At 46.9% G+C, this 13,107-nt stretch overlaps 1 protein-coding gene across 3 annotated transcripts in view; it reads right to left on the bottom strand.

Annotated features, from left to right (window-relative positions):
* ITGB6 (integrin subunit beta 6) overlaps positions 1-12,444 on the bottom strand; it is a 31,173-nt gene extending 18,729 nt beyond the window's left edge. For 2 of the 3 annotated variants that reach the window (XM_064167568.1, XM_064167583.1), the window contains exons 1-7: positions 12,384-12,444; positions 11,505-11,584; positions 9,882-10,086; positions 8,280-8,526; positions 6,304-6,469; positions 4,294-4,455; positions 2,836-2,931 (exon numbers count right to left, since the gene is read on the bottom strand). In XM_064167568.1, coding sequence (XP_064023638.1) covers positions 2,836-2,931; positions 4,294-4,455; positions 6,304-6,469; positions 8,280-8,526; positions 9,882-10,086; positions 11,505-11,584; positions 12,384-12,444 — 1,017 coding nt within the window. The remainder of the gene's footprint in view (positions 1-2,835; positions 2,932-4,293; positions 4,456-6,303; positions 6,470-8,279; positions 8,527-9,881; positions 10,087-11,504; positions 11,585-12,383) is intronic. The other variant, XM_064167576.1, reaches the window with a different exon arrangement.
* Between the last annotated feature and the right edge of the window lie 663 nt (positions 12,445-13,107).

Genomic DNA, 13,107 nt, shown 5'->3' with positions numbered 1-13,107 from the left:
CTGCCATGCCCAGGGACACCCTACCCTAGAGCAGGCTGCACACAGCCTCAGCCAGCCTGGCCTCAAACACCTCCAGCCATGGGGCCTCAACCACCTCCCTGGGCAACCCATTCCAGCCTCTCACCACTCTCATGCTCAACAACTTCCTCCTCACCTCCACTCTGACTCTCCCCACCTCCAGCTTTGCTCCATTCCCCCCAGTCCTGGCACTCCCTCACAGCTTTTTTTTTTGTAGCCCCCTTCAGATCCTGGAAGGCCACCAGAAGGTCCCCTGGGAGCCTCCTCTGCTCCAGCCTGCACAGCCCCAACTCTTTCAGTCTGTGCTCACAGCAGAGCTGCTGCAGCCTCTGAGCATCCTCCTGGCCCTGCTCTGGACACACTCCAGCATCTCCACAACCCTCTTGTCCCAGGGGCTCCAGACCTGGATGCAGTACTCCAGGTGAGGTCTCAGCAGAGCAGAGCAGAGCAGAGCAGAGCAGAGCAGAGGGGGAGAATCACCTCCCTGGCCCTGCTGGCCACACTTCTGCTGCTGCAGCCCAGGCTCTGCTTGGCTTTCTGGGCTGCAAGTGCACACTGCTGGCTATGGTTGGGCTGGGGGTGGAAATCCTTTCAATAAATAATCCCAGATTATCACAGCTCAGTGTAAGGAACTTCCTCCTCTCTCTTGTATTGAGTTTTGAGTGGTTTTATACATACTGCTTTTGAAGTTCTTGTGGTCAGGGAGAGAAGCAGAGCTAAACTTTTCTCCTCTCTTAGGTTTGCTGTGCAGCAGGTGGCTGCATGGAAAGGTAGGTAACAGCAGCTCTGCTACAAGCATACATGTGCTGTGCCTGCCCAATCCACCCTATTTGTGTCTCCAGTACTAATGCACAATACATGAGAAGAGAGAAAGTGAAAATTCAGTTGAAGGGGCATCAAGAATATTAAAGGGCTGAATTATTTTGGTCTAAATTGCTGGGGATTATGCAGAGCTAGAAATAGAAAATATATCTATTTGAGAGTCTGAACACTGCACTTAAGACTAATGGAATCTAACAAGCCTATTTGAAGAGCTGCTTTCTAAGTCCTCATAGTCATTTTAGTCCACCTTTGTTCCTAAGAAATGGATGGCAAATAGCAAGGGTCAATTTCAGGGTCTGATATAATTAGATGTGGAGTTGAAGCAGATTTAAGATGAGATATTTGGGGAGAGGCTTTCCACCTCAAGGGATATAAAAGGTTGGGAGGGTGTTGTTGGTTTTTTTTTTATCCTGAGGGACACTGCAGAATCTTAATAATTTCTCTTTAAAAAGGAGTAAAACTGAGATGGTTCAATGGTGGTGCCCATGTGCCAGTTCAGGGCCCTCTCCCTGCTCCCCCAGGCTCTGTCAGCAATGGCTTTCACACAAGGACAATGCTCACTGACTTGCTTTGTTCTTTTGGAATAGATCCTAGAATCAGGCAGGGTTGGAAGGGACCACAAGGAGCAGCCAGTTCCACCCCCCCTGCCATGCCCAGGGACACCCTACCCTAGAGCAGGCTGCACACAGCCTCAGCCAGCCTGGCCTCAAACACCTCCAGCCATGGGGCCTCAACCACCTCCCTGGGCAACCCATTCCAGCCTCTCACCACTCTCCTGCTCAACAACTTCCTCCTCACCTCCAGCCTGACTCTCCCCACCTCCAGCTTTGCTCCATTCTCCCCCAGTCCTGTCACTCCCTGATGGCCTCAAAAGTCCCTCCCCAGCTTTTTTGTAGCCCCCTTCAGATACCAGGAGGATGTTCTTGATCATGGACACCTGTTTGCTTGCATTGATGACAGATTCAAACCTCACAGATCAGAACACAACCCTACTGCCCTGCTTGCAGATTCTGTGCATGCCCTTGAAGGTGTGGGGAAACTGCACCAACTATCTACTTCCCATGGCAAATAGACACTTTAGCAATGCTTAGACTGACAATCCTCCACTTCAAAAGTTAGTGTGAGCCAGCTTGAAATCCAATTTAAGGCTTACCTAAGAACATCAACACATGAATGAGATGGTTTGGGTGTTCCCTGCCCCCCTACACTTCAGAAAGTCACCCAGACTAGACTCAGCCAAGCTGGACATTAAGGAATGAAGCTTTATATTCACAGCTTAGCACAATGTACAAGCAGTGAGATGGTTTGGGTGTTACCTGCCCCCCCACTCTTATGAAACCACCCAGACTAGACTCAGCCAAGATGGACATTAAGGAATGAAGCTTTATATTTACAGCTTAGCACAATGTACAAGCAGATTTTGACAATCTCTACAGCTAGAGACAGAAACAGACAAGTTAAAGTTAATACAGAAGCACAGCAGCCCTCCCAGAAACCAGAGTGCCCAGGAGGGGCTCCCAACCACCCTTCCACCTTCTTCCCACCCCTCTACCTTATCCCAGACTTTGCCTTATGTTCAAGGTGAGTTTGGAGAATTGGCCAGGGGGGGTTGGAAGCAGAGGGATTAAGTTAGACAGCAAGTTAGGGAGAGAAGGGCAGGCAGCCAGAGCCAGAGAGGGCAACTCTGTTATCTATATTTATGTTCTTGTTTTTATCCTTCTCAGCAAGCCTATGAGTGCAGCAGACATTAGCATTGCTTCCTTTTCACAGCCTATCACCTAATTCCTCTCACCAAAATATCCCAGCTAGGCTCAAACTAGCAAAATGAAGAAGCACTTCCTCGGTAGAAAAGACTCTTTATATAAGTTCCCAGCCAGTTACTACCTGAGCATCCTGCAGAACCCAGCCCTTAACAGCAGCACCACAGAATCAGCTGTGAAAAAGGTTTGAACTTTGAAATGAATAATGGGGAACTGAAATCTTTAGTTTGCTCACCTCATATGTGTGAACTTGCTCATTGGTCACAGCAAAAATAAGCAGGACATTGTTTTGCACCAGTTTCTCAATTAGTTGTCCAATGGTGGGGTACTCCTGCAAGAGAACCACATCAACAGGTTTTCCATGTGCAGCCAGTTGCTAATCAGCTGGCAGGAAACACACATTTAAGCAGTCATCATTGACACTGCATTCCCTGCAGAGTATCAGCTATAACTAGGCACTAAATGTATACAAAGTAAAAGAGCATGGATGGCATTTCCTCATGTCCTTTTTAAGGAAACCCCCCTCAGAAGAGTACAGTTCCAGACTCCATACTGGGACCTTTGGCTCAGTGGCATCTGTGAGGTATGTGTAATCCAAAGACTAGCACTGCACCAGAGCTTTACACTGAACACCATTGTGTATATATTTAGAATCATAGAATCCACCAGGTTGGAAGAGACCTCCAAGCTCACCCAGTCCAACCTAGCACCCAGCTCTGCCCAAGCAACCAGACCATGGCACTAAGTGCCCCAGCCAGGCTTGGCTTCAACACCTCCAGCCACAGCGACTCCACCACCTCCCTGGGCAGCCCATTCCAATGCCAATCACTCTCTCTGTGAAGAACTTCCTTCTAATATCAAGCCTGTACTTAAGCTGCAAGGTTCTCCTATATCAGCAGTGTCCTACAAATTTCTAAACTCCTGAATTGACACTCTTATAGGGACCACAATTAATGAAAAATATTTCCTTCTCTGCAGAAGGAAACATTAGTCAGTCCCATTCCAGGTGTTTTCTGGGTTGTCAGGAAAGGAGTATGATTTGTGCTTTATTTTTCTCTTCTCTATAATCATAGAATCATATGAATCAATCAGGTTGGAAGAGACCTCCAAGATCATCCAGGCCAACCTAGCACCCAGCCCTAGCCAGTCAACCAGACCATGGCACTAAGTGCCTCAGCCAGGCTTGGCTTCAACACCTCCAGAGATGGCAACTCCAGCACCTCCCTGGGCAGCCCATTCCAATGCCAATCACTCTCTCTGACAACAACTTCCTCCTAACATCCAGACTAGACCTTCCCAGGCACAACTTGAGACTGTGTCCACTTCTTCTGTTGCTGCTTGCCTGGCAGAAGAGCCCAACCCCACCTGGCTACAGCCTCCCTTCAGGGAGCTGCAGACAGCAATGAGCTCTGCCTTGAGCCTCCTCTTCTGCAGGCTGCACACCCCCAGCTCCCTCAGCCTCTCCTCACAGGGCTGTGCTCCAGGCCTCTCACACTGTTCTCTTTTTACTGAACTGCACAATTACAAACAAAATAGATTGATAAAATCTCTGGATTCCTCAACTCCAGCATCTCTCAGTCAGAAAGGTAGGGGGGTGTGTGTGTATATATATATAGTCATTAATTTTCTATGTCTCTTGTGTTAACCTTTACATTTCCAGAGTGAGAGTTGCACAAAATTCATAGTCAATTACCAGAACAGTTGACATGGAGTACTCATTATTATGGTCCAAATGACAGTTGCCATCATTGGGAATAACAATCCCTGCCAGTTTACTGTCCATCCCAAAATGGGAATCGGCATCACTCACGAACACCAGCAAGTGAAGAGAATCGTTCCTCCATCCAATTTTTTCCTGTCATTAAAAACACATCAGTTTAGCAGGGTGTAATGCACTCACAGTACAGAAGAGCAGGAAAAAGTGATTTGGATAAGGACATCTCAGTATAAATGAACTCATTTGCAAGGGAGAGGAAAAAAACCATCACAGCATCTCCCGAGAGATGATCTTCATTCCATTATCTTTGGCTAATATTTTGTCTCTTGTGTTTAATAACAGGCTGAACACAGTCCTGCCAACCTGCTTCCTATTCTAAACATAGGTAATCAAAGATAAATTGAGAAAAAACAAGAAGCAATCAAGAAAAGAGATGCAGTAATTAAATAGTTGCATGTTGCTGGGCTGTTTTATCCCTGACAATTCAAAAGAAACACTGAAACATTGCAATATGTATGTTTTACTTGAGGTAGCTGTGATGGTTTGGGTGTTACCCACCCCTCCACACTTCACAACATCACCCAGACTAGACTCAGCTGAGCTGGAAATGAAGGAATGAAGCTTTATGTTTACAGCTTAGCACAATGTACAAGCAGAGATTTACAGTATCTACAGCTAGGGACAGAAATAGACAAGGCAAAAAGTATTATAGACACACAGCAGCCCTCCCAGAAACCAGAGTGCCCAGGAGGGGCTCCCAACCACCCTTCCACCTCCTTCCCACCCCTCCACCTTACCCCCAACTTTGCCTTATATTCAAGGTGAGTCTGAAGGGTTGGCCAAGGAGGTTAGGAAGCAGAAGGATTAGTCAGGTTAGAGAAGTGCATGCAGCCCAAAAGCCAGAGAGCAACTCTGTTATCTAGGTTTGTGTTCTTGATTTATCCATCTCAGCAAGCCTATGAGTGCAGCAGACATCAGCACTGTTTCCTTTTCACAGCCTAGCATCTGATTCCTCTCACTAAAATACCCCAGCTAGGCTCAAACCAGCACAGGGCAGTTCAAGAGCCCCATAACATTTGTGTGAAAATACTTCTGGCTATTGTGCTGGTTTGAGCCTAGCTGGGGTATTTTAGTGAGAGGAATTAGATGCTAGGCTGTGAAAAGGAAGCAATGCTGATGTCTGCTGCACTCACAGGCTTGCTGAGATGGATAAAAACAAGAACACAAACATAAAGGAGCTACTCTCTGGCTTTTGGGCTGCATGCACTTCTCTCTCTCTTACTTGTTGCCTACCTAATTCTTCTGCTTCCTAACCCCCCTGGCCAATCCTCCAAACTCACCTTGAACATAAGGCATAGTCTGGGATAAGGTACAGGGGTGGGAAGAAGGTGGAAGGGTGGGTGGGAGCCCCTCCTAGGGACTGTGGTTTCTGGGAGAGCTGTGGTGTTTCTGTATTACTTTTTAACTTGTCTGTTTCTGTCTCTATCTGTACAGATTGTCAATATCTGCTTGTGTATTGTGCTAAGCTGTACATAGAAAGCTTCACTCCTTAATTTCCAGCTCATCTGAGTCTAGTCTGGGTGACTTTCTTAAGTGTGGGGTGGGCAGGTAACACCCAAACCATCACACTGCTTGTGTATTGCGCTAAGCTGCACATCTAAAGCTTCATTCCTTAACGTCCAGCTTGGCTGAGTCTAGTCTGGGTGACTTTCTTAAGTGTGGGGGGGCAGGGAACACCCAAACCATCACACTGCTTGTGTATTGTGCTAAGCTGCACATCTAAAGCTTCATTCCTTAACGTCCAGCTTGGCTGAGTCTAGTCTGGGTGATTTTCTTCAGCATGGGGGGGCAGGGAACACCCAAACCATCCCATGCACTGAAAAAGTCTAGCATAACAACAATCTGGTGCTTTCAAGCACAACCATATAACGCCAGAAGTGAGAACCCAGGAAAATAAAGACTACTATACCTGGAAGTTTCAGTTACCTTACAAACAGCTGCCTGCATAATTGCATCAAAGCCTCCCTCTGGCGTGTCTATGTTAGCAGAGATTCGCTGCCCTTTCACGATGTCATTGAACCTTTCAGCATCACTTGTTAGTGGCAAAACATGTTTGTAGCCAAAGGTGGGCAAGCACTCGTATGGAACACTTCTGCAAGATAAGTGGGAACGAGCTTATGCATAACACAAAGGGGAAAATCGCTACAGTGGCTACTTTGCAGGCTGGTATGGATTAGGGTTTGGTCGTGTATCTCTCCTCTCTCTCTGAGGTGGATCTAGTGAAAAACACAAGATAATCAGAGAGCTTTGTGCTAGTTTGAAGCAAGCTGGAATGTTTTGGTAAAATAACTAGATAACGGGCAGTGAAATGAAAAACAATTGTGTCTCTTCGCTCACAGTCATGCTGAGAACTCTGGGAAGAAGAAGAAGTAAACTTTCCCCATTTTGTTTTTCACTTCTGCCTTTGCCTTCAGACCTGGTCACATCTCATTAACCTTGCTCCTACTAACCTTGCTCCCTAACCTCTTGGCTGCACCTCTCTTCTTCCTGAGAACTGGGGTAAGGTTGAGAGGGCAAGGGGAGGTGTTGGGGTGGTTTGAGAGCCCCTCCTGGGGACTCAGGTTTCTGGGAGGGGAGTTGTGCTTCTGTATTGTTTATCCTTTGTATATTTCTGTATACAACTGTATATATTGTAAATAGCTGCTTGTATATTTGCTGCTGTAAAATAAATAGCTTCATTTATATTCCCAGAGGCCATCTCAGTTAGCTGGGGCAATTCCAAAAGTGTGGGGGGGCAGGTAAGAGCCCAAACCATCACAAGCTTCCAGCGGGGTAGGTAGTGTAAAGAGGTCTGCATAAAGCCTGGGAAATGGCTCCTAGAGCAGAGCAGTTCAGCCAGATAACAGCATGCAGTCCTTGCCGCGCTCCCTGCTGCACCTTGCTGTCATATATAGAAGCGCATTAGGATCTGTAGTCCCTTAATGACTTCTGGGGACCACCACCAAGCTTCTGCAGCCCAGCTTCAGCACAGCTTCTCCTAGGTTAGGAAAGGATTAGGGCTTGGGGGATACTCCCAGGCCTTAAAGGAAACCATCACTGATGTGTGAATCATAGAATCAACCAGGTTGGAAGAGACCTCCAAGCTTATCCAGTTCAACCTAGCACCTAGTCCTGCTGGGCGATGTGAAACTGCTGTTCTGCAGTGCATTTGAGGTTGCACCTCCTTAGTCATCAATTATCAATAAAAATGTTATATAGAATCATAGAATCAACCAGGTTGGAAGAGACCTCCAAGCTTATCCAGTTCAACCTAGCATCTAGTCCTGCTGGGCGATGTGGAACTGCTGTTCTGCAGTGCATTTGAGATTGCACCTCCTTAGTCATCAATTATCAATAAAAATGTTATATAGAAACATAGAATCAACCAGGTTGGAAGAGACCTCCAAGCTCATCCAGCCCAACCTAGCACCCAGCCCTATCCAATCAACCAGACCATGGCACTAAGTGCCTCAGCCAGGCTTGGCTTCAACAACTCCAGGGACAGCCACTCCACCACCTCCCTGGGCAGCCCATTCCAATGCCAATCACTCTCTCTGACAACAACTTCCTCCTAACATCCAGCCTATACTTCCCCTGGCACACCTTGAGACCATATATGCTATATATTCTATTAAAGCAAATAAAGGATTGGGCACACCTGTTAGTTAACTCATTAACCACATTTACAACTAGCAGCAGAAGCTACAGAGCAGGATCACTCCCAGATTCCTCTCTCCAAGCAACGCAGGACTCAAGAGAACAACAATCAGAGTGCAAAACTGAAAAGCAACAAATCTTATTTCCCAAACTGACCCTGGATGAGGGCAGAGGTTCCAGTGAGGTTGCTGAATTTCCTGTCACCCTGAATCACATTATGACTTTAAGTTGGCATGCAAACAGGGGTAGGCATTTCCCCAGTCTACCTGCAAGGGTTGCTTAGTTCCGCAGCTGTTGTTTTGATAAAGGGTGAGACTGGTTTTTCAACAAAGGATCCAAAGCCCAGCCTGAAGTTGCTTGTCAGTTTTGACATTTCTTTAGAAAGAGTTGAGCCCAGCTCTTTGATTGTATTGAGATCATCATCCATGGAGGCTGAAAGGTCCATGAGGTAATAGAGATCGACTGGATAGTCTTCTGTTTGGCGAACCTGGAGCTGAATTGTCTCTTCATGTCCTGTTGAGGTCATGAAGAGAAAGGGGCATGCAGATTAGCACTGCTACACAGGAAAGGGCATGCAGATTAGCACTGCTACACAGAGGTTACAAGAGATGCCAATTTCTCAATGTATTTATATATATATATATATGGTAAAAATTATACAATCATAGAATCAAGCAGGTTGGAAGAGACCTCCAAGCTCAGCCAGTCCAACCTAGCACCCAGCCCTGCCCAATCAACCAGACCATGGCACTAAGTGCCCCAGCCAGGCTTTGTTTCAACACCTCCAAGGATGGTGACTCCACCACCTCCCTGGGCAGCCCATTCCAGTGCCAATCACTCTCTCTGACAACAACTTCCTCCTAACATCCAGCCTAGACCTCCCCTGGCACAACTTCAGACTGTGTCCCCTTGTTCTGTTGCTGGGTGTCTGGGAGAAGAGACCATTCCAGCCTCTCACCACTCTCATGCTCAACAACTTCCTCCTGATGTCCACTCTGACTCTCCCCACCTCCAGCTTTGCTCCATTCCCCCCACTCCTGTCACTCCCTGACAGCCTCAAAAGTCCCTCCCCAGCTTTTTTGTAGCCCCCTTCAGATCCTGGAAGGCCACCAGAAGGTCACCTGGGAGCCTCCTCTGCTCCAGCCTGCACAGCCCCAACTCTTTCAGTCTGTCCTCATAGCAGAGCTGCTGCAACCTCTGAGCATCCTCCTGGCCCTGCTCTGGGCACACTCCAGCATCTCCACAGCCCTCTTGTAATGGGGGCTCCAGAGCTGGATGCAAGACATGACCCAAGGATGTCTCTTACATTTTTTTACTTCAGATTTTCTCCAGGAAACAAATCACATCTCAAGGACCCCAGAGCAGGTCTGGAGTCTTTCCATAAGCACTGGTAACTTGTGAAACCTTAAAGCAAGGTTTTGTGCTGCCTCTAAAATCTGCTGTATCTACAGAGAAGAGGCAGAGGAGTAGGGTAGGCAGGTCTAGGGAGTTTCCATTCTCTCCCTGTGACTTCAGTGGCAAGAGAACAGCAGAACTGGAGTTAAAAATTGTATCCTTACTTTTATAGTGTACTTCTGCAGCACTGTGAATGCATTTTGAACTCAGCTGAACCTGATTTTCTCTGACAAGTGACAACTTTGGACTCAAAGCAGGGGTTTTGATCTTTATTCTGTCATTCAATCCAAGAAGCTTCAACATATCTGATCAACATACCCTGATCTAGGGCAGGGTGTCCTTGCCCACGGCAGAGGGGTTGGAAGAGGATGATCCTTGTGGTCCCTTCCAACTCTGACTGGTTCAATGATTCTATATCACAATGGCAGGAAAAAATAAGCTATAGCCCCACGCCTGTGACCTGAGTGACTTACCTGGGCGCAGCCTGAGAGTTACTCTTTGAGGAGAAATCTGTGTGACATCAGAATTGTTCTTCTGGGTGCCTACAGTTAGGGGCTTGTTTTTGTGCATCTCTACTGCTGAGATGGGAAATTCGATCGCGCTCAACTGGCATCCCTTCGCCAAGAGGTTTCCTGGGGTGTCACACCTCCCATGAACTCCAGCCAAGCTCATGTAATTCTAAAGCACACAGGGGAAAGAAGGGATGAGTTAAATATATTTACTGACCAGCCACCAGCACCTGGCTGATGAAAGCTCTGTCCAATTCAAGGAGCAGAAAGAAAGGTGCAAGTGAATGCAAACACCCCCCCCTCCCCCCGACACAACTTGAGACTGTGTCCCCTTGTTCTGTTGCTGCTTACCTGGCAGAAGAGACCAACCCCACCTGTCCAGTCACCCAGACTAGACTCAGCTGAGCTGGAATTTAAGCTTTATATTTACAGCTTAGCACAATATACAAGCAGTATGATGGTTTGGGTGTTCCCTGCTCCCCCTACACTTAAGAAAATCACCCAAACTAGACTCAGCCAAGATGGAAATTAAGGAATGAAGCTTTACAGCTCAGCGCAATGCACAGGCAGATATTAACAATCTCTGCAGCTAGAGACAGCAACAGACAAGTTAAAAAGTAATACAGAAACACAGCAGCCCTCCTAGAAACCAGAGTGCCCAGGAGGGGCTCCCAACCACACTTCCACCTTCTCCCACCCCTCTCTACCTTATCCCAGACTTTTCCTTACGTTCAAGGTGAGTTTGGAGGGTTGGCCAGAGGGGTTGGGAAGCAGATGGATTAAGTCACACAGACAGCAGGTTAGAGAGAGAGAAAAGTGCAGCCCCCAAAACAGAGAGCAAACAACTGCCTTATCTATGTTTATGTTCTTGCTCTTATCCATCTCAGCAAGCCTATGAGTGCAGCAGACATCAGCACTGTTTCCTTTTCACAGCCTAGCATCTAATTCCTCTCACCATAATACCCCAGCTAGGCTCTAACTTGCACATGGGTTGTTTTCTTTTATTTAAACCAGATTTTTTAGCCACCACACTTCCAGCAGCATTGTACTAACTACAAACTGGACACTTGTCACATTTAAAACCAACCACAGATGAATCACTCGTGGATGCAAACTCACTGGAGCACTTTCTGTTTACACTGTCTGGCTCAGCATGTAACACGGGGAGCGCAGTCTGGTCTCTGATTTGATGTCTGCTGCTTCAGCATCGCGGCTGTGGGCGAGGCAGCCCTGAGGCTGATGACCTGAGCCCCTCTCATAGCACTTTTATTTCTGCCTTAGATGAAGTGTTTGGGTTTCTTTTTTTGTTGTTTTTTTTTTTTGGGGGGGGGGGGTTGGGTTGTTGTTGTTGTTGTTGGTTTGGGTTTGTTTTTAAACAAAACCCAACCAAACCCCCAATGAAGAATAAACCACAAAGTCTGGATTGAAATCCACTTTTGCTTCCCCACGAGGCTCCACTAAGCACTGCATGCGTTACAGAAACAGGAGCTGACCCAATTAAGTCAAGACCTCATCAATCAGAGCTACTACAAACACTTCAAGGCTTACTTTGATATTTTATATCCATGTATATATAATTTACTCTACCTCTTGAAAACACCAAGCACAGTGTGGTCCGGAAAGCAAACAATCTTCACAAGTCACTGAGCTTTCCTGAGAACAGGTCCCTAGATTTAAGCCCAGGAAGAGAAAAGATTATTAATAACCAGGTTAATCACTCCATTTGGTGAAGAATCCTGTCGTTTAGAGAGTGAAGGAGGTGGAAAATGCACACATTTAGCCATATTTAGGGTTACTTATAAAAGTCCTCCCTAATGGAATTTCTCTTGGTAGATGATTAACTCTGCAACAGACATTAAACTCCCACAATTGCCAGCAATTAACATCCTCTTTGCGTGCCTTATGGATGCCATTCACTGAGAAGGTGACTTGCCTTATTTTTCCCTAGTGCACCTGATTAAAGTGTTTCTGGGGTGGTAAAACATTTCCAACAGAAGAGGAGATGTTAAAAGAAGAGATTTATACTCATTCTGCACACTTAAAATTGCCTCACTTGGGGCTGCGGATACTTGCTATGATTTTGTTGTTCAAGTGATCTGTGTCAGATAGGATTGTTCTGCTCTGGCAGGGGGGCTGGACTCGATGGTCTCCTTGGGTCCCTTCCAACCCCTAACATCCTGTGAGCCTGTGAAGTACCAAAAGCAGCACTCAGCCGTTTGTGCAGCGTGAAGTTCCTCAGTGGGTTGAACAGTGTTAGTTGTTTTGCTCAAATTTCTATCTCTATGTAATGATCATAGCAGATCTCAGGTGAATTTGCAGTTTCACACTACAGCAGCCTGTCCAAAAAGAATAAATGTGTTGAAAGAGAAAGGAACTTCTAAACAAAGACAGAAACCTACTTTTGAATCCACTTCCAGCAAGGCATAAGCAGTTCTGAAAGAGATCTCTCTCCCCCCCGAGCCTTACCTTGCACATAGTTATTTCTTTGCAGCAATAGGAAACAGAGGCAGAGCAATTCAATCCCCATTCGTTTTCAGTGCTGACTGAGGGAGAAGGAAATCTCAGCCTGTCAGTTATCGTCTGCGCAAAGGTAGAATGGCATAAGAACAGCACATTCCTAGAAGGTCTCTTCTCGGGTGTCGCCTACACCAGCTCGCGTGGAAGCCTCGACCCTACAGGAACAGAGCATGAATAGAAGTGAAAACAAGAGCCACCTGGGCAGGTAAAGAGGACAAGCTTTGCACAGAGTAACGTGAAGGTGGTTATCACTTCCTTGTTTTGCCTGGACTCCTTATAAGGGAGAAAGGGGAAATTCATTCAGGTGAAGATTTCTGTCAGTGCCAGTCACTCCGGGTCCTAGAGCAAGCCAGCCGAGAGCAGGGGATTTTGTGTCAACAGAAGGTGTTAAGAAGCTCTTCTGAAATACCAACTTTAGTTGCTCCCTGAGAAACTCGGTTAGGTAGAGAGATCATTGTGATTGCCAAGTGAGCGCACCTGGAGAGATGTAAAAATCCCCTCTGGTCACATTCCCTGTGACCAAACAGCCCCACAATAAACCAGCGACCAAACAGCCCCGCAACAACCTGGCGGCCAAACAGCCCCGCAACAACCTGGCGGCCAAACAGCCCCGCAGCAACCTGGCGGCCAAACAGCCCCTCAACAACCCGGCGGCCAAACAGCCCCGCCACAA

The sequence above is a fragment of the Pogoniulus pusillus genome, chromosome 2, assembly GCF_015220805.1.
Source record: "Pogoniulus pusillus isolate bPogPus1 chromosome 2, bPogPus1.pri, whole genome shotgun sequence".
Lineage (NCBI taxonomy): Eukaryota > Metazoa > Chordata > Aves > Piciformes > Lybiidae > Pogoniulus > Pogoniulus pusillus.
The sequence above is the reverse complement of the archived record's forward strand: the minus strand, read 5'-3'. Positions and strand labels throughout refer to the sequence as shown.